Here is an 18622-nt window from a genome sequence, read left to right on the forward strand (position 1 = left end):
CAGGAATCACTGGTAAGACTGATTCCTACCCCTTCTACTGGAAACTCAGATTAGGAAATTTTCCCTAGAAGAGTTTCACTTCAGCAAGACAGCACTTTTTTCTCAACCTGTGTATTTTAAGAGATTGGTCTCTGGCTATATTACCTGCCTTAAGAAGGAATTATCTACAGATAGTTATTTCCTAGTGGGAGAGTGTAAAAATGAGCTAACTCTAAGGGAAGCATTTAAAATTACACCTTGGGTTAATGTGTATTTCCTTTAATTCTTCTAAATTGGTTTGTCTCCAAGAATAACAATCCTTTTCTGGCAGTAAGAATTCCTTCATGCCTTGACTTGCATATGAAATTGCATTTTCTCCTACTCAGGAGATGCACCCAAATCCAACCCCCTGTTTTTCTTTGAGTAACTCTTTTATAAATTCCATGCCTGGCCTTTTCTGAAGCATTGAGTTTCTGTTCATATTTCTCAGGTAATTAAATTTGCCGATTCAAGTTTGCACCACCTCAGTTTCCTAGGAGGCTGCTTAAGTTGCTGTACTATTCCCCTGTACAGATGATGTGTATTCTCTTGTGCTGCTGCAAACTTCAGTAACAAATACTCTCTTTCTCCTGAAGTTCTGTGCAACTTTCTCAGGGAGCTGAAATAATTTGCATTGCTGACACAAATGCTTCTCTGCAAGTAAAATAATCTGAGAAATTCTGCATGACTCCAGAATTGGTGTACCTAGCTGTGATGAATGCTGGGCCTTGAATATTCTGAATCTGCTGCTGCACAGCAGGTTATTAAACTAATCTATACTATGGTCCCTATTACTGCTCATGTCATCCTATGCAGCCAACAGTTCTTGTAGTTATGGTTATCTTTGAATATTAATTTCCTGAATTTATTGTTAATGTACATTTTGGAGCAGCTTTCTTTTTCAATTTTGTCATTCTTTGAATAATTACTATTTATTTTCTATCAGTTTATGGTTACAAATTTTGGAACGTAAAGCAATTTTTCACCAAGAATTGGTGACCAAGTGTATCAAATGTAACTATGTGTAGTTTATCCTAGAAATTCAGTAACTGGGAAAGAGAAACACATCTTTTCTTTGATGAAAAGAAAAATATTTTCTCTTGATCTGAGAGTCAAACCAGTGTATTTTTGTTTCAGTTTTGATTTAACTGTAACTGAAATCATTCTTGTTTGGAACAGTAATAGGCTAATTACTGTTTCAGTGCATCCCAAATCACCAGGGGTTTCCAGGGCTGAAGATAAGAGGTTTCAAGGGCATTAATATTTTTTTTTCTCCTGGGGCATTTTTTTCTTTTTGCAGTTGTTCTTTTGTTTCTTTTGATCATTTTAACTCCAGATTTGATCTGATGTCGCTACATTTGAGCACAGAGGCCCAACCTTATTATGTAGTTTATACTAATTATATTACCAAAACTACAAGTACTGTTTGGGTTTTATACCACTTCTAGTTGCATAAACATTATCACAATTGTGAAGAGATAAACATGGTTCTGTGATTTCATACTACGCATTCCATTTTTTTTACATGTAAGTTTATCAGAAGAACATAAAATTCTGCTATTGTAGATGTCTTGGGAATTGCTTATGAATTTCAAAATTAAAGTTTTACTGTCTTTTTAGTGGCCTTTCAATACTGTTACTTTATTCAAATGCCTTAGCAAAAGTGACAGTGATTCTGCATTATTCAGCATACCTTGTGAAGTGAATTTCTGCATCATATCGCAAAGGAATTGATAAGCTAATCCAGTTGTCCACTTCTTGCTCTTCCTTACTTTCACTGTTCATCAAAACACATTTAAAGTCAGGTTTTATAATATAATTTCATACAAAAGAGATATTAATACCTAACTTGCTTTCATATTATTATATACTTTACCTCAATGCATGAAAACTTAGAACTGCCACATTCTGAAGATTTTTCAGGTTAAAATCAAAACTAATATCAAAGGATACCTATGGAAGAGGCAAGGAACACACGGTAAATGAGTTGGTGGTACAACATCCAAAGGACTCCCCAATAGCAACATAATTGTTTGTATGTGCAACAATCTAGAATTTTATCATCTGTATCTGAATTCTCTGCTGTGTAAACCAACCATCTCCTGTCAAAGTATACTGCCTTCTTGAAGGGATGAGATTCACAGAGCAGAAGGAGCTACCCCAGGTTCGTGCAACAGGACGGGTTTGATTGGAATGATCAGGCAGCTATGTGTGATGCTCTCTGGTTTTGCCCTCAACCCTCACCTTTCAAGAGTCACAAAGATACAGCAGCATTTGAAAGCTGTGGGCAGTGACAAATGTGCTTCAGGAGTACTTTTTCTTTTGGTCTGGCAAGAGTCACAAAAGCTTAGCCCTTACTTTGCTTCTTTTAATGCCTCTGAAACCCAAATGGAAGTTAACTGTTGCCATATCTAAGAAAGCCTCACCAGCAGTAAATGCAGATTTAGGGGAAAATAACAAAAAAGCTTTTGGTATCATTCAAGGTTATTTAAACGTGCTAGATGTACCTGTTGTCCTGTTCTGAAAACAGGATAGCTTATTTGGCAAATGACTGTACTTTGTGCTGGTCCTGTCTCACACGAGACTTCAGTCCCATCATTCTGCAGAAGAAACAGACAGAAAAGTCATCTTAGTATCAGGTTTTGATAAAGAACAGGGGAAGTTTTCAGCCTGTGTTTTTAACAGGGCATGTATGATGCTAAGTAGTAGCAGTATAAATAGGTATTATGGCAGTAATTCCTGAGACACGGCAGATGGGTTGAGCACAGGCAGTGCTAGGAGAGAGGCTGGAGAAAGGTGGGGCCAGTCCCATGTGATTTCTTGTGAGCTCTTAGACTTTTGTGCTGGGCTTCGAAGAAAGAGTACTGGCTGGAGAGTACAAGTCAACTCTAGCGTTAACTCCTACCATGTTTTTTTGCAGCATTTTTACAGAACTTTTCCAGACATATTTACATGACCTGAGGGCTACTTAAGTACTCTCACTGTAGACGTTAGTATGCAGAAGGGGACCCTATCATACCTTTTGCAGGGGAATCTACAATACATAAAAGTTTATTTACTACTTTGCAGAACGTTTAGCGTGTCATCATCCTACATCAAAGACAAACTTGTAGACCTGACCAGTTACCATTACTTTAAAAATAATTCATTAAAATGCACTGCCTTTTGTTAGGAGCATCCCAGCAGATATTTGCCATTCAGGAATTACACTACAAAAAACAACACAGAACAAAAAAAAAGAAAACCAAACAAACAAAAAAAACAACCCCCAAAACCAGCAACCCCCAAACCCCTCCATACATTCTCAGTTTATGCCTTTATTCCTGCTTTGAAGCAGGCACATTTCTGGTCCTCACTTACAGGATGAAATACTTCTAAAAAAATGTGATTTTAAAGCAAAAGAAAATCCTAGCTCCAGTGTGGTCTTTTGGCATGAGCGGAACAAGCAATATTGCTGCATAACAGGATGGGAAGATAGAGGGGCACCCTCAGTGCTGCATGGAGTACTTCTGCCAGTTCATTGTTCAGGAGAATGCTGCTCTGGGGCAGTGATGAATGCTCCTATCCCTCCTCTCTCTTTACTATAGGGATAGCTCTGGATTTCACCCCTAGGATTATCACGCACTCCTCCAGTAGTGGCCTGACCACGTAAACCAAGGACTGAAGTCCAGACTTCATCCTTCATTAATTGTTTGAAAGCAACAGTTGAGATCATAGACTAAACCAAGGACTGAAGTGCAGGCTTCATCCTTCATTAACTGTTTGGAAGCAACAGCTGAGATTATACATTTACTGCATTTCCCAAAATAGTATGTATAATGCCTTTCTCTTCCCTTTTCTAAGACAAAATTCATTAGAAGAAGAGCTTCTGGTACAGCAATCATTTCAATATGATTCACTGTATGGCTGGAACACGTGGCCTTGGCAGTAACACTATTTCTAGATCCAAAGTCTGTGCTTTAAGGCTGCATCATCGATGCTGCATATTTGATTTATCAAATACAAATTCCCTGTGGCACAGCAACTGCATTCAGGCATGTTATTAGGAGTCAAGTAGAAGATGTGGGTGCCAAGGCCTGAAGTGAGGAAAAGATGACTGAAATACTGAGGTGAGGTCAAACTCAACGAGTTGCCAACTTTCATGCTGAGTTGGCAGTGTCTCTCCTTGACCTAAATAAACTGATATGCTGAAGGGAATAATTCTGTATCCAAGAAAATAAATTGGGAGAGAGGTTTGCACATGCATTCTTTCCTCGGATAGGCACTACTAGAAATAAAAAAGTAAGAATTCTCTGAGAACCTCAAAAATTAGTATAAATAGCAGAAACAGTGAGGTTGGGTGTCACATACCGGTAAAGACGATGAAGCAAAAAACAAGTTGTCTGAAAATGTAGCCTGGATTCTGGTGTTATATGCATTTTCCTTTTTATTTCTCAATTTTACACTGAATGTTAGCCTTCTGTTTTTGCTGCTGACAACAAACTGCTGTTTGCTGTTGGAAAATAAAGTCCATTGTTGTAAACAGAGATACTAGAACAGCTGTGGATCATGAAAAATGTGTTGCCTGTAGCCAACAACAAATAACAAGCACAACAGGACATTTCCTCCATTCTACGCACTTAAACACTCTGCTTTCTAAACCCGTTGACATAAGAGACTCTGTGATGGTGTTTCTTAAAACCAAATAGAATTTGTGTCTTCTCAAAGTGCAGAACCTTGACTACGTATGGTCAAAATCACTTTGCTGAATTTTCAAGGGCTCTGCCCTCATGGGAATGTGGCTAGAGAGTGGGTGTCAGGCTAGGATGGCAGCTCCCTGTCTTTCTGCATGCTGCACATGTACACATGTATCTGCATATGGACTTGGAAAATGTGCTAACTGAATGGCTGACCTCGGCTCCTCAGTGGCACAGCCTGCTGCAGGATCCTCTCTGCTCCCCACAGAAGGGACCAAGATGCCTGCAGCAATCACTGCTGCTCTCCCAATGTGCTCCCTGTTCCAGCAGCAGCCAGCCAGCCATGAATCTTCTGAATGCTCACTGTGTCCTCATACCTAAGGCAGCAAAACTTGGATTTATCTAAGCTGACAATCCTGCTCCTATATCTGTGTTCCTACCATACTTCTTTTTTCTTGAGTAGATATTCAGACAGAAATGCTTTATTATCCCTGCCATTTCTAAGTAGATGTTGAACTAGAAAGACATTCTCATCTAGAAATTCACTGAGAGCCTACAGGAAAACCAGCTGATGGAAACTTAACACCTGACACAATTCCACTGATTCAGCTCTTACCCATCATCCGCCTTCCGCTGAACATTCAGAACAAGATCACAGATACAAAGTTCATCTTCACCACAGTCTTTAATAAAAGGAATCTATGAAAAACAAAACATTTCCTGAGTGACAGGGCTCAACTCTCAAAATTGTGTGCTGATAGTGGAGTGCAAACACTTTTGAGGTGAAGCACATTCTTGGTTTGCAGATAAGAAAATCCCTCTGAAGGGCATTAAATACTGACACAGGAACAAGTTAACACTAACATGTTATTACACCTCAACCAATCCATAAAAACAGTTAACCCATGACAAACAGGATGTAATCAAAGGGGTTTCATCCCTCTTTTATGTATTCCTTTACTGTAGGATAAGCTAACCTAAAATAGTTCATCTTTGCCATCACCTGGAAGTGCACATCAAGAGTGACATGGCTCAACCAACAGGCTTGTGGCTGATCAGCCATGGTGGCTGACGTGTGTGAGCAAGCTCAAGCAATATAGACAAAGGTACAAAATGAACCAGGGAACACCCTCAGGTGCCTGTTGTCAGACCACTGACTTAACTAGAACACCAGTTTTCACTTACATGTACCTCCTGGGTGTTTGTGGGGCCCACACATTATTTACATGTGTACAGCCATGCATTTTTTGATAGCAACATTGCATACTTACACTATAGGCCACAGATGCAGGAGAATATATATCAAGGACAGGGCTGGACACAGGATTTGCAAGGCCAATGTCAATGCGCAAACTAAGTGAATTCACTGCATCAGAAGGTTCCTGTAAAACATATGGTTCAAATGATAGCTGTCAGCACAGCAAACAGAGTAAAATTGGTAATTTTACTGTAAATTGAGAATGCACAGTAAAATATTTCCTCTAAACAAAAAGCAACAATACAAAGCTACATTTCTTGACTGAAATAATTTTCTGAGATTGCCAAGTGTGGGCTCGTCTTGCTAAACTGCTTTTAGTGCCACTTCCATGATAGAATTCATTTTTCTAGCATCACCCCTGGAGGCTCTATTCAGCTCTATTCAGTCACTTTTAGAACTAAGGAACAAGCAGATTCTCTGTTGCAGAAGCTGGTCCTCAAAAGCCAGAACCAGCTGAATTCCATTCTCACCTGGCTGCAGAGGTCAAATTCCTATTCCATTCTGCCTTATCACAGAGAGCAGCTGGGCCTGAGCAACACCAAAACACAATGTACCTCGTCCCCTCTGTTTCTTGGTACTGAATGCGTACTTGCCTAGCCCTATGGCTCCACAACAGCACTAAATGTGATCAAGTTGAAGATATTTGCATTGCAAAGAAAAGCAGGAACTGAAGTCCTCTACTGGACCTAGCATTATGCAGACAACTTAAAGCAGCTTTCAGGGGTGTGTTCAGTCTTTGGTTCTAGAGAAAGATGGAGACTTGCTTATTTGTATTTTTTCCCTAGATATATGCCTGAAGCTAGCATTCACCAGAAATGTGCCTGAAAAGTTGTTAGTTTGAGAGAAAACATTCGCATGTATGTCTTAGTTCTGACAGAAGAATTCACTCCACAGAGGGAAAGTAAAATCTATTGAAACTATAGACAAAGGGCTCTGTGTTTTGTCAGAGCTGAACTACATAATTAAGAACTGCCTCTTCTATCCTAACAAGCTGTGCTGAATTTGACAGTTATTAATTTCTTTGAAATCAAAATCTTACTAAGTATTTTTCAGTTGTGGGGGATTTCAGAAATGTAAATCATTGAGTACACCACACATGAATTTCATCTTACAGACAAAAATTTCATCATCATCTTCCTCTGATAATTTTTGTCACAATTGCACTTACCTGTACATTGAAGATGTCATGAACACAAGTCTCATGACGTACCACAAGATCTCTCTGCATGTACCTTTCATTATTTTCTTTGAACAATCCTCTAGAAGACACCCTAGAGGACTGGAGATCTGCATCCAGTGTTGCATTGTACTTTATAGCTACAAGAAGAACAACAGTACATTCTTTGCTGAGTATGACTGCCTATGATCTCATTACTACGCTTAATGCTACAGAGTGACCAGGCTTTCCAAACCACACTAAATATTTTACTTTTTTCGTAGCTTGCTGCACACAGAGCAGTCTCAAAATGAAAAAAAAAAAAAAAAGCTCTTGTGCTTTTCAAAGCAGTCAACCAGGTTTAAATCCTTCTCATCCACAGACAGCACATTAAATGACAATCAATCCAGTCTCCAGTGCAGATGTCTTGAGTCTGCAGCTGAGGCAAGAGGCCAAGCAGCAGGGCCAGGATTAAGCTAGATAAAGGGGATGTGGAACAATATCCCTGAACTCTGAGGAGACTGTAAAGAATCTGCATCTTCTCTTCAATCACATAATAATTTCTGTCTTCTTCTGCTCATATTATGACTAATATGCTGTGGAAGTTCACTGTTATTTTATAGATCAAATCGTAAGTTCCTAAAAGCACTATACATAGCACCAAAGCAGTCCAACTGGTGTTATCCATGACGTTTAACTAAATAGCTTCATAAGACGCCAGTGTTGGTCTCCGAAATATTTGGTTCATCTTCTCACTAATGACCTGTTCTGGGGTTTGTTGAACAGCAAGGATACAGCTCTACTTTATACTGCTGATTCCTCAGTTTTCAAAGATTCTGGAGCCAGTGATTAAAGTAGGCCTTAAAAACACTTTCTCTAGCATCTGATACTGCTTTTGCCTTTCTTGACCTTCAAATATGTGTTTAGAATTTCCACTCCTCATTTGAATAATGGACTTTTGAAAAAATAAGACAAGTCATTGAAATACTCTTACCCACTTGATTATTTCTCTTAGCAGGTCTAAATGTAGCCTGAAAACATATTTTGACAGTTATTTCTGTGTTCTTGTTCAGCAGACTGATTTTCTCAGGTTTAAATGATGCAATTATGGACACATTTGCAATGCTTCGTGACCTGAAAAATATTTTTAAAAGGTTGCATGTCATTGCCAAGAGCACTGGGTAATGTAGAAGCTGTTGTCTATTACTATCTGTAAATGTAAGTATTTTTTGGTTCCCAATGTAAAAATCTTTTAATGGCACTGGTAGAATTATTTTTCTTTGCATAAAAGTGATTTTTTTTTAATAAAATAGCTTTCAGTAATGACAATAAATACTTCATTATGTCAAATTAATGGATAATCAATGTGTTTATCCTGATGTTCTAATCCTTCCCTGAAGATAACAGAGGACAGAGCCCTTGTCCTGTTTGCCTAACAAGCAACCTTCTGCTCCTTTAGGGAAGTTACTGACCTCTTCTGGGAGGGTGAAGAAGGGTAATAAGGTAATTCTTTAGTTTAATTAATAATCTAATTTTCCAGAAAAACAACTTTCATGTAATTAATCAAGATTTTGAAAAACAGTTTCAAAGGAACCCTGCATGTAAAAACCAAACCAAACACTTTAATCAAAAGTGAAATGCATTAATCAGACCAAATGCTAGTGTGAAAGAAAAATGAGCATCTTCATTAATCAAATCTAAAAAAAAATTCTGGTACTTCAAGGAGCACCATTTTATTTAATGAAATGCCCACCAGCAGCATTTTATTGTGGACCAAAGGTCCAAACTGACCATTTTTGATAATCTTGTTTCATTATGAAATAAGTAGCAATTTAGTGATTTTTTTTCTTCTTACAGTGGGAGTCTCAGGTGAAAAGACAGGTGACAGATAGGAAAGCAAGCTGTATTTTAATTTAGCTTCTCAAGCAAGTAGTGGAAAACACACAGTACTTAGGGAAGCAGAGGATTTGGGCTCTGTGAAGCCTTTCTTTATTTTCTGAAAGTACTCAGATTGCTCTGGCAAAGGCCAGAAAAGATGGGCTTCTCGCCAGAAATAAGTGCCAACTCTTTCACTGCTTTCTGTCCTTACCCTACAGGGTTAGCCTCTCCCCCATATCAGCCTGCCAGCTGGTAAAGTTCATGCAGGTTGTTTGGAAAGTGGTAACACCTGTCTCAGGCTCGCCTATCAAAGCCACTATGGCTACTGAAGAACAACCTGCTGTTACAAGGAATCACAGAATGGTCTGGGTTGGAAGGGACCTTAAAGACCACCTGGTTTCAACCCCCTGCCATGGGCAGGGACACCTTCCACTAGACCAGCTTGCTCCAAGCCCCGTCCAACCTGGCCTTGAACACTGTGAGGGACGGGGCAGCCACAGCTTCTCTTGGCAACCTCAGCCAGTGCCCCACCACCCTCACAGGAAGAACTTCTTCCTAATACCTAATCTAAATCTACCGTCTCCTTGGCACCACATGCCCTTGTAAAAAGTTCCCTCTCCAGATTTCTTGTAGGACCTTTATGTACTGGAAGACTGTTATAAGGTCTCTGAAGCCGCCTCTTCTTCAGGCTGAATAAGCCCAATTCCCTCAGCTGATCTTACTAGGAGAGGTACTACAGCCTTCTGTGGTCATCTTTGTGGCCCTCCGCTGGACTCACTCCAACAGGTCCTGTTGTTCTTGGTCCACAAGGTTCCCCTTGTGTTGGAGGCTCCACAGCTGGATGCAGGGCTGCAGGTGGGATCTCATGAGAGCAGAGCAGAGGCAGGATCACCTCCTTCAACCTGCTGCTCATATTCCTTTTGATACAGCCCAGCATATGGTTGGCTTTCTGGGCTCTGAGTGCACACTGCCAACTCATGCTCAGCTTTGCACCAAAAAACACCAACTCCTTCTTCTCAGGGCTGCTCTCAATCCATTCTCTGCCCAGCCTGTATTTGTGCAGGACCTTGCACTTGGCCTTACTGAACTTCATGAGGTTGGCACTGGCCCACATCTTGAACCTGTCAAGGTCTCTCTGGATGGCATCCCTTGCAGTGTGTCAACCACACCACACAGCTTAATGTTGTTGACAGACTTGCCGAGGGCACATCAATCCCAGTGTCCATGTCGCTAACAAAGATGTTGAACAGGATCAGTCCCAGCACTGACCCCTGAGAAACACCACTCATTTCTTGTCTCCAGCTGGACATTGAGCCATTGACCACAACTCTGAGTGTGACCATACAGACAGTTCCTTACCCACAAAATAGATCCACAAATAACTCTCAAGCAAGCCCTATTCCCTGCTGCTGCCCCTTCCCTATGGACCATGTGTCTGCACAGCAGCAGCAGCAGGTAGGGATGTCTCCTGGCCCTCCTCATCTGGGCCCAGGACACTCCTGGCAGTCTCTGCCATCTGGCTTTCCCTGAATGCCCTAGCTCTGCCTCCCCATGCTGCCTTGGCTTTCAATGGTTTGATGATACATGCTTAAAAGAGGTTTAGTCTAATGGTGTTTTTCAGATACCTATGACAGCACTGGTGAGGCAGTAAGTGTGTTAGCTCTGAACACATGGAATAAAAGAGCTGTTTGTTTTGTTGTTTAATTAACTAAATGCTCAACTTGCATCTGAATCATTAAGCACTTCCTTTCTAAAAAAGTTTACCAACCATAGCAGAATCACATTTCCGTCAGCACCAACTGATAAGTCAGTAATGTCATTGTCATCTAAGTCTCTATGGCCATCTACTGATCTTCCGAAGAATTGGAGCCGTTGTCCAAAAGCAGAGTCCGATCCTAAAATTTTCTGGGGAAGAAAGTTTGGATACTGAGTTTGCCACAAGCATGCTTAAGTCTGTAGATAGTAGCCTAAGCAACAGATTTTCACTCATACTCCCTGTATATACAATGTATTGTTTAAATGAAGTGCTTTTGTGGGTGTTTTCTCCAATGCTTTTAAGCACTTTTTCCTCCCCTGTTGGAGCAGACAATGGACTGGATTTTTCTGTCTTGGGAGTAGATCAACTAACTGACTGCTGTATGCCAGCTAGTACTTACTGGAAACTTTTTAATCTTACATTGAGCAACTCAAGGAATAGGAAGCTTAACAGAACTTCTAACAAATGCTTTCTGCAACTAGAAAGTCTGCATGGAAAAGTGACATTAAAATTGCCATTATATTAGCATATAGGATATGCAAAGACTCTTGAAAGTATTTTAATTTAATACTACATATTTATAATTTACAGAGCTGGGATTTATTTAATTTTCATTGCTGTAAATCAGCTCTAAAAACCTGAATAATGGATGTCCAAAACTGCATTGGAAATTAGGTTACTTCATACACAGGCACCAAAAGTGGTAAGAGGCTCAGATGGAGCATCTTTTCCTCTATATGCTTCAGTTATAAGCACCACAACATCAACCAGAATGGGCTGAGGCACGAAACTTGAAATAAACCAGGAAAATAACACTAGTCCTTTAAGAGGATGAAATAATAGCCAACTGACAGAAAATCCTTCTGTTTGCATCTAGCAGATCTAAAGGCACTGAGTATAGCATTATGCAACAAAGTTATTTACCTGAGAATATTTGGTACGTATAGTCTTTTGAAATCCATTGTAAATGTAAATTGCTCCAGAGTTTTGGTTTTCCAGTGGTGCGCCTATTACAATATCGTTAAAGCCATCCAAATCAATATCTGCAAGTGTTGTGATTGCTGATCCAAAGCGAGCATTTTCTGACCCCTGTGGACCTTCCAAGAGTGCTTGCTGATCCAAAACTCCCTTTAAAAAAGGAAAAAGAAGAAACAGCAAAATCACTATCATTGCACCAGATTAGACAAAGGAGTAGTATCTATGTGCATTGTTTCTTGTTTCTGTTTTCCAGTACATTCCCCCTGGACTGCTCAACCCTGAATTCCTTCCCCATTGTATTGTCCATTCAGTTTGCATTATGTCCCAGAATCTTGGCAAGCATTACACAGCAAAATCAAAGCATGCTATGCAAAGCACTAACAGCAAATATAACCATACGCATGAAGCTTAAATGCTCTCACTGTCCTCATCTGACTGTTCTGAAAGTTTCACAATACATTGAAAAATACAGTTTCCAGTTTTGGATTACAATTTTTATGCAGAGGGAATAGAAATTATGTAACTGGACATAATTCTTTGAAACAGAAATGGAATTTCCTAACTAAACTAATGCAAAAAACATGTGTCCAAATGCTAAACTCCTGACCTCTGCAGTGCAAATGAAGAAAGAAAGAAAGATTGGAGATCTTTATAGTTAAATAATCACATTTACACTAGCTTAAATTCAGCTCTCTGGCAAGTATCATTCTCATCTTTAACCTCAGTTATCATACTGTGCTTAAAATTTTAGAAATACAGGCCAAGTCATTTATGAAAAATGACCAGAAAACTGTTATTTGCGCAACACAGACAAGCTGCACACAAAACCGGGTTCCTTAAAAATAATAAAAAAATATTTTTTTCATTATACTTTTAAATAATCTTAAACCTTATGTTTGACAAAGACTAAAAGTTGTAAGGATAGTCTTCCCATTTATTCAGTTTCAAAACATGGAAAAAAAAACCTTTCATCTTTCTTCCCCATTTGTGTCTAATTCCACAGTCAAAGACCAACATCAACTGCCAGCAGCACCACTTCCAGCACCTCCATCTACCCTGAAGTTTCTTTAGCATATACAGTTTCCTGTGGCTCTGTAAGATGCTGCTGAAGAGGATGGTCCTTCTCTATTCATTTGATTATGATCTACCTAGTTAAAAAGACCATGTTCTGTTTTCTCTGATGGATGATGGGTATTAATTTACTTTGATATCCAGATGTCCAGTGATTGCCTGAAAGACTGTTCAAAAGTACCAGAGGCTTGAGGACTATTAGTACAGATATTCTGAAAACAGTACAGGTCTGAATAAAAAAATACAGTCAGTCAAATAACACTGAACAAAGGTGTCGTGGTTTAAACCCAGTCAGGTAACTCGTTCACTCACTTCCCCCCCCTTTTCTTGCCCTCCCCCTGCTCTCGGAGGGACGGAGAGGAGAATCAAAAAGAATGCAACTCCCACGGGTTGAGATAAGAACAGTTTAGTAACTAAGGTATAACACAAATCACTACTGCTACCACCAGTGATAATAATGATAAAAGAAATAACAAGGGAAGAGAATACATCATCTCACCACCAGCCAACCGATAACTCGCCCCCCCCCCAGCCCAACCAAGCTCCAACCGATACCTCCTCCAACCCTGCAGTCTTCCAGCCCTTCCGGCTAACTCCCAGTTACATCCTGGGCATGACGTGCTGTGGTATGGAATACCTCTTTGGTCAGTTTGGGTCAGGTGTCCTGTCTCTGCTTCCTCCTGGCTCCCCCTCCTCCCTGGCAGAGCATGAGGCTCACAAAGTCCTTGGCCAAACCTAAACATCACTATCAGCTCTGTTCCCAAGCTGAAAGTCAAAACACTGCACTGCACCAGCTACCAAGAAGGAGAAAAATGACTGCTACTGCTGAGCCCAGGACATTATCCACCCCTTATTCCATACCATTCACGTCATGCTCAGATCCCACATTTTCAATATACCAGGACAAAAGGAGACAACATGAGTAATAGCAACCATCCACTGTGAAAGTCTACAAACAATACAGAAGCTGGCAAAAGAGCATTTATTAGAACTGTTTGGGGAATACTGTTAGGTGTTAAACAGATTTGCCAAAGTCAAATGGAAAATGATTAATTAGCAAAAAGCTTGAGCTAAGTTTTTCAGAGAAATGGTCAATCTTGTGTTTGTGTACAGTGCCTTCCACAGGACCTAAAATCAGGACCAGGAAGCCACCTAGAACAGCAGCCCCCTGGTCACTAGTAGTGATTAGCTACTAACTTGCTTATTGACTCCATTTTGCCCTGTGCCAGCTGGTTTATTTCCAGATTATGTGCACAAACAGTTCTGGGGAAAGTCTGCAGCTGCTCCTGAAAGCAGAATAGGCAAGATCGCACTGAAAGGGCTCCATCCAGAGTCCTCTAACCAGGCAGTCTTGGCACAATTTACCCCTGCCCTTGTGCCACAGCCTGGGAAAAGCATGTGCTCCTTTCTCATTACAAAACCACCACTCACAATATTTCTAATGCTTTGAAAAACATACAGTAAATAGCGACTTAGGCCCTGAAGAGGCTTTAGCATGCATGTGGCCAGTCTGCTTTGGAAGAAGCTAGTCCAAAGCAATGCCAGCTTGAGCCAGTCTTCTGCAACATGTAACTGCAGTGTAGATCACCCTTCCGCTCACGCTCTGATTTAACAGAATAGATATTGCCACTAAGTACTGTGGCAATTTGGACCGCTTTTTCCTTGATAAAACTGTAGTCCAGGGAAAAGCAGTAAATCCCTCCAGCTACAAATGAACATATCAGCACTTATCATGGATGGAGAGGCAAGATGCTTATGCCAGCTTTGCTACAGTGCCATTCTTACCTTTGTGATGGAAAACATGTATACTCTCCCTTCCTCTTTCTTCAGGTCATTCATAAACATTGGTGCACCCACAAGCAGCACATCTGTCACAGAATCCCTGTTAACGTCCACTGAACACACTACACTGCCAAAGTAGGAGCCAATCTGAAATCAGTAGTAAGAGATTTTGAAAAGCATAATGTTTTAACACCTTACTCAGAAAATTTACACACAGAAATAGTCCAATACTAATGAGTGAACCTACCCATTGGAATGAGATTACTATATAACATACTTCAGTGTTTGAAGAACCATATCCTTACAATGTGTCCACTGTTTCTGCCCAGTAGTGGCTGCTATGGCTTTACTACTCGGCAATAAGAACGCAGAGAACAAGCTATGGGAAGTATGGGTTTTTTATATTAAACTGTGTGCATGAAACAACCTGATTTCTGGTTGTCTTACAAACATACAAAACCAAAATAATATAAAATCACTGGAGAAAAAGATGGAGAAAAAGAGAATGAGTTTCTAAATCTCTCTTTTGATGTCATCTATTTCACAACTTCTTGGGCCAAGTGGAGCTCACTGAGCCTCTCCCAATCAGAAGTGTTGACAAATAAGACATTAAGCAGCTTTGTACATTATCTTTTACCACTAACTGGATGTCTTCCTAAAATACTGTTTAAGAATTACAGTTAACTTCATTGAAATAGTCTAGAGGCAGAAAAAAGTTCAAGTGGATTCTAAATGCATTGCAAGAAAGGAATTTTCAAAACAAATTGCAGTTTACTGCTGTGTCAATAAGAACAGATGCTTGCCAAAATCCGCATTCATGACCAAAATACACTTGCCTGCTCGCCTCTCTGGGACTGCACAATTGTGATATTACCATCACTGTCAACATCATAAATCACTATTCTGCCAGTGTAGTTGGATCTTGGAGCGCCAGCAACAAAATAGGCGGAGCTCTGAGTTGAGAGAACAGCAACAGAATAACCTAGGGAAAGAAGCCAACATGTGTAGGAGACCGTTAACTAGAAGCTGTCAGTTGGTTATCCATAGAGGTGCAGAGGATGAGTCAATCTGGTATGTTAAGTCAAAGAGACTGATGCTTCCAGACAAGAAGTGAAGCTGTCACATATGCATCAAATTTGCAAGAGTCTTCTGGAAAGAACAATGACACACAGATCAAGTTGAAACAGGTTTGCAGAATAGCATGGACAATAGTTTAGCCTACACAGACCACAAAAATGTCATGCTTGTGAAGGAGGTAGGAAAAAGAGTGCAAAGAATGAAGAAAAAAAGAAGAAATATGAGATGAACATTTGGGCCAGCCTTCAAAGTAGGGAGGAACACCTAGCTTCTGCAAAGCTTGCAGTGCAGTTTCCCACAGCTCACCAAACCACAGCCCAATGCTTTGGCTGAATAGAACACGCTATATTAGTACTTGTCAGCTGAAGGGCTTAGTTTGATTGAAGTTCTTTGAACATTTTAATCCTCGTTCCCATTATTCTAACATTATTTGCTTTCAGGAAACTTCTAATACCTGCAAATATTTTAAACATGTATTAGCACTATAAATCTAGCATTAGTACATATTTTGCATTTCTGTGGTTTAATTACAGCAAATTTATTTTAACAGAAGAAAACAAATTCATCCTTTATAAAGACTATAAACTGAATAACAAAATCCCAGTAATTGGGCAGAATGTGCAGGTCTTTAGTAAACTACCAGACAATGTGAGAAGCACAGTCTAAAAGGATTATGTTTTCATCATTACATATACCAGCCTAATTCAGGTGTGTGTTCAGACACCGTTTTTCTAGGGAAAGAACACCACTGGAAACTTGAAGTTCAACAAGCAATAACAGGCCAAGATTTTATTCTGAAAGATAAGGCCACATGGTCCTAAGTAAGACAGCATACAGCCATTTCAAGTGTGAGGGCTCAGTACAGCACAGGGGCTAATCTAGCAAGCTGTGATATGGTAGCTCCCCTAATGGAAGGTATCCCTCCCCATGGCAGAGGGGTTGGAACTAGATGATCTCTTTAAGATCCTTTCCAACCCAAATCATTCTATGATTCTATGATTTAGAAGGGGCTTCCCCAAGCTCGCGAGAGAGACCTGGTATGGAGAGCTCTTGGCTGGGGATAGAAGGAGGTTAGAAGGAAAATGAAGAGATAGAAAAGACAATTGCATTGTTTGCTTCAAAAATATTAAGGCCAGTATTCTAGAAGTTCCTTGTGGAGACGTGATGGAAGGAAATTACCTTATCTTTTAAAAATTATTCCAGAAAAGGGAGGAATAGAAATTCTGAGGAGATCAGACAGGCAGAAGAGCAACTGCTCATTAGTTTACATTTAGATTTATTCATTATGCTGGATACAAGTAATACTAAGCCATAGGAAAAACAGCATGTTATTTGCAAGAATAGCATCTCATTAAATAACATGAAGGATAAGTTAGTCATATGTGCTTCATGTAGCAGCATTATTCAGGGATAAATCGCCAGAGCAGGCACATTATAGGTTTGCAGAAAACATTTCAATGATCTGAGAAGACAAACTGACTGGCTTTACTGGGTCACAAAAACACATGTCAGAAAACATATGGGCCTTATAAATGAGGCCTCTATTAATCTGCAGCAATACTCCTGAAACTAAACTGAATTGGATAAGGCCAAGAAAAGCATAAGAACAGATGAAACAACAGCAAGTCAATTCAGTTCAGTCAATTCTGAAATCAGTTCTTAACAGGAATCTGGCTAGAGCAGAATTTTCTAAGTTATTCAGAATCTCAATGAAGGTTTGATACGTGTCCAGATTTGTATTTCAGCTCCTTACCTAGGTAAGAACTATGATTTCTGTCCTGTAGGATCTTCTCAAACACATGGCTTGGAAAGGTGGTGACTACCTCTGAAGACTCCTGTACTACTGTTCCACTCCAGTCATAGGCCCCAACGGCGCCCAGCAGCAGAACATCCTTTAAAAAATAAAAATCAACATTTTAGAACTACCTATTTTAGAAAAAGTTTTAGCAAAGCTGAAGTCATTATGCATGATTTCCTACATTGCTGTGTTTAAGGCAGTGATTTACCATCTAATGGAAGCAGGTTACTGGAGCTGCTTATTGTTACAACTCACATGCATTAATTTATCACCCCTCTCCTGCAAGAAGGTAAGTGACTGCTTTAGCTCCCATGGCACTCCAACTCAAGATGAAATGGGTTAATTTAAACACTGATAATTTTCTAAACATGTCCACCTTGATGTTGATCTTGCTTTATTCACTCATGATCCTCAGGAGACTGAGGATCACAAAAACAAAACTAAGAAAAAACAAACCCCCCCTTTTTGTCAACAACAGTGCCAATGACAGGACACAAAAGCTGATGGAAAAAGATACAAAATTTAATTCCTTAAGTAAGGAGATGTCCTTGAGAGAATGCTTAAAGATAAAATCCAAATTACTATGGCTTCTTATTCAGAATACTTCATACAGAAACACTTAGACTTGTACACGGAAAAGAAACATAGTTTAGATTTTTCATATTATTAAAATTCTTCACTGAACTGAGAGATCGCTATAGCAAACTGCAATGAAAATAGGATATATAATTTTTCTAAAGAAACTCCCATATCTGTCTTAATTTTTGACATTTCCTACCATCAAATGCTTGGTAAATTAAAACTTCAATTTGTGCAAATACAGCGATACAAGAAAGAAACAACCTCCCTGTATTTTCAGTTGAAAGCTGTTTGAACAACACTAGAATTTTACAAAGAGGACCTACTTGGTCAAGATAATCTTAAAATTTATTAGCATGAAAAATATATCTGCTTTACTATTCTAAGTAAAATATTCTTTTAAGAACTTATTAACTTTATAAATATTAGGCAAATTCTTTTCAGACTTGATTTATCTATATCTTGGTGACTGCCTAGAAATATACCAGCTTTAAAATATGGTTTCAATTTCTATGAGTTACTCAACTGCAAACTATTAACTTGGGGAAATTGAATTTTTCATGCTACATGAAATCAGAAATCACTGAAATCACTG

The 18622-nt window shown here is 39.5% G+C and overlaps 1 protein-coding gene and 1 long non-coding RNA gene across 4 annotated transcripts in view; one reads left to right on the forward strand and one right to left on the reverse strand.

Annotated features, from left to right (window-relative positions):
* The window catches only part of ITGA2 (integrin subunit alpha 2), a 70892-nt gene that overhangs the window by 12913 nt on the left and 39357 nt on the right, over positions 1-18622 (reverse strand). For all 3 annotated transcript variants that reach the window (XM_062604274.1, XM_062604275.1, XM_062604276.1), the window contains 13 exons: positions 17404-17542; positions 15410-15555; positions 14577-14720; positions 11667-11870; positions 10755-10891; positions 8103-8242; positions 7121-7269; positions 5966-6076; positions 5311-5393; positions 4369-4510; positions 2526-2618; positions 1895-1971; positions 1712-1795 (listed from right to left, as the gene is read on the reverse strand). In XM_062604274.1, the coding sequence (XP_062460258.1) occupies positions 1712-1795; positions 1895-1971; positions 2526-2618; positions 4369-4510; positions 5311-5393; positions 5966-6076; positions 7121-7269; positions 8103-8242; positions 10755-10891; positions 11667-11870; positions 14577-14720; positions 15410-15555; positions 17404-17542 (1649 nt within the window). The remainder of the gene's footprint in view (positions 1-1711; positions 1796-1894; positions 1972-2525; positions 2619-4368; positions 4511-5310; positions 5394-5965; positions 6077-7120; positions 7270-8102; positions 8243-10754; positions 10892-11666; positions 11871-14576; positions 14721-15409; positions 15556-17403; positions 17543-18622) is intronic.
* LOC134156334 (uncharacterized) lies at positions 8195-17579 on the forward strand. The gene is made up of 4 exons (XR_009961886.1): positions 8195-8611; positions 11620-11679; positions 12724-13062; positions 13702-17579. It is a non-coding gene; the product is annotated as an uncharacterized LOC134156334 (long non-coding RNA).

The sequence above is a fragment of the Pezoporus occidentalis genome, unplaced genomic scaffold (assembly GCF_034315485.1).
Source record: "Pezoporus occidentalis ecotype Australia unplaced genomic scaffold, CSIRO_AGI_Poc_V1 ctg85, whole genome shotgun sequence".
Lineage (NCBI taxonomy): Eukaryota > Metazoa > Chordata > Aves > Psittaciformes > Psittacidae > Pezoporus > Pezoporus occidentalis.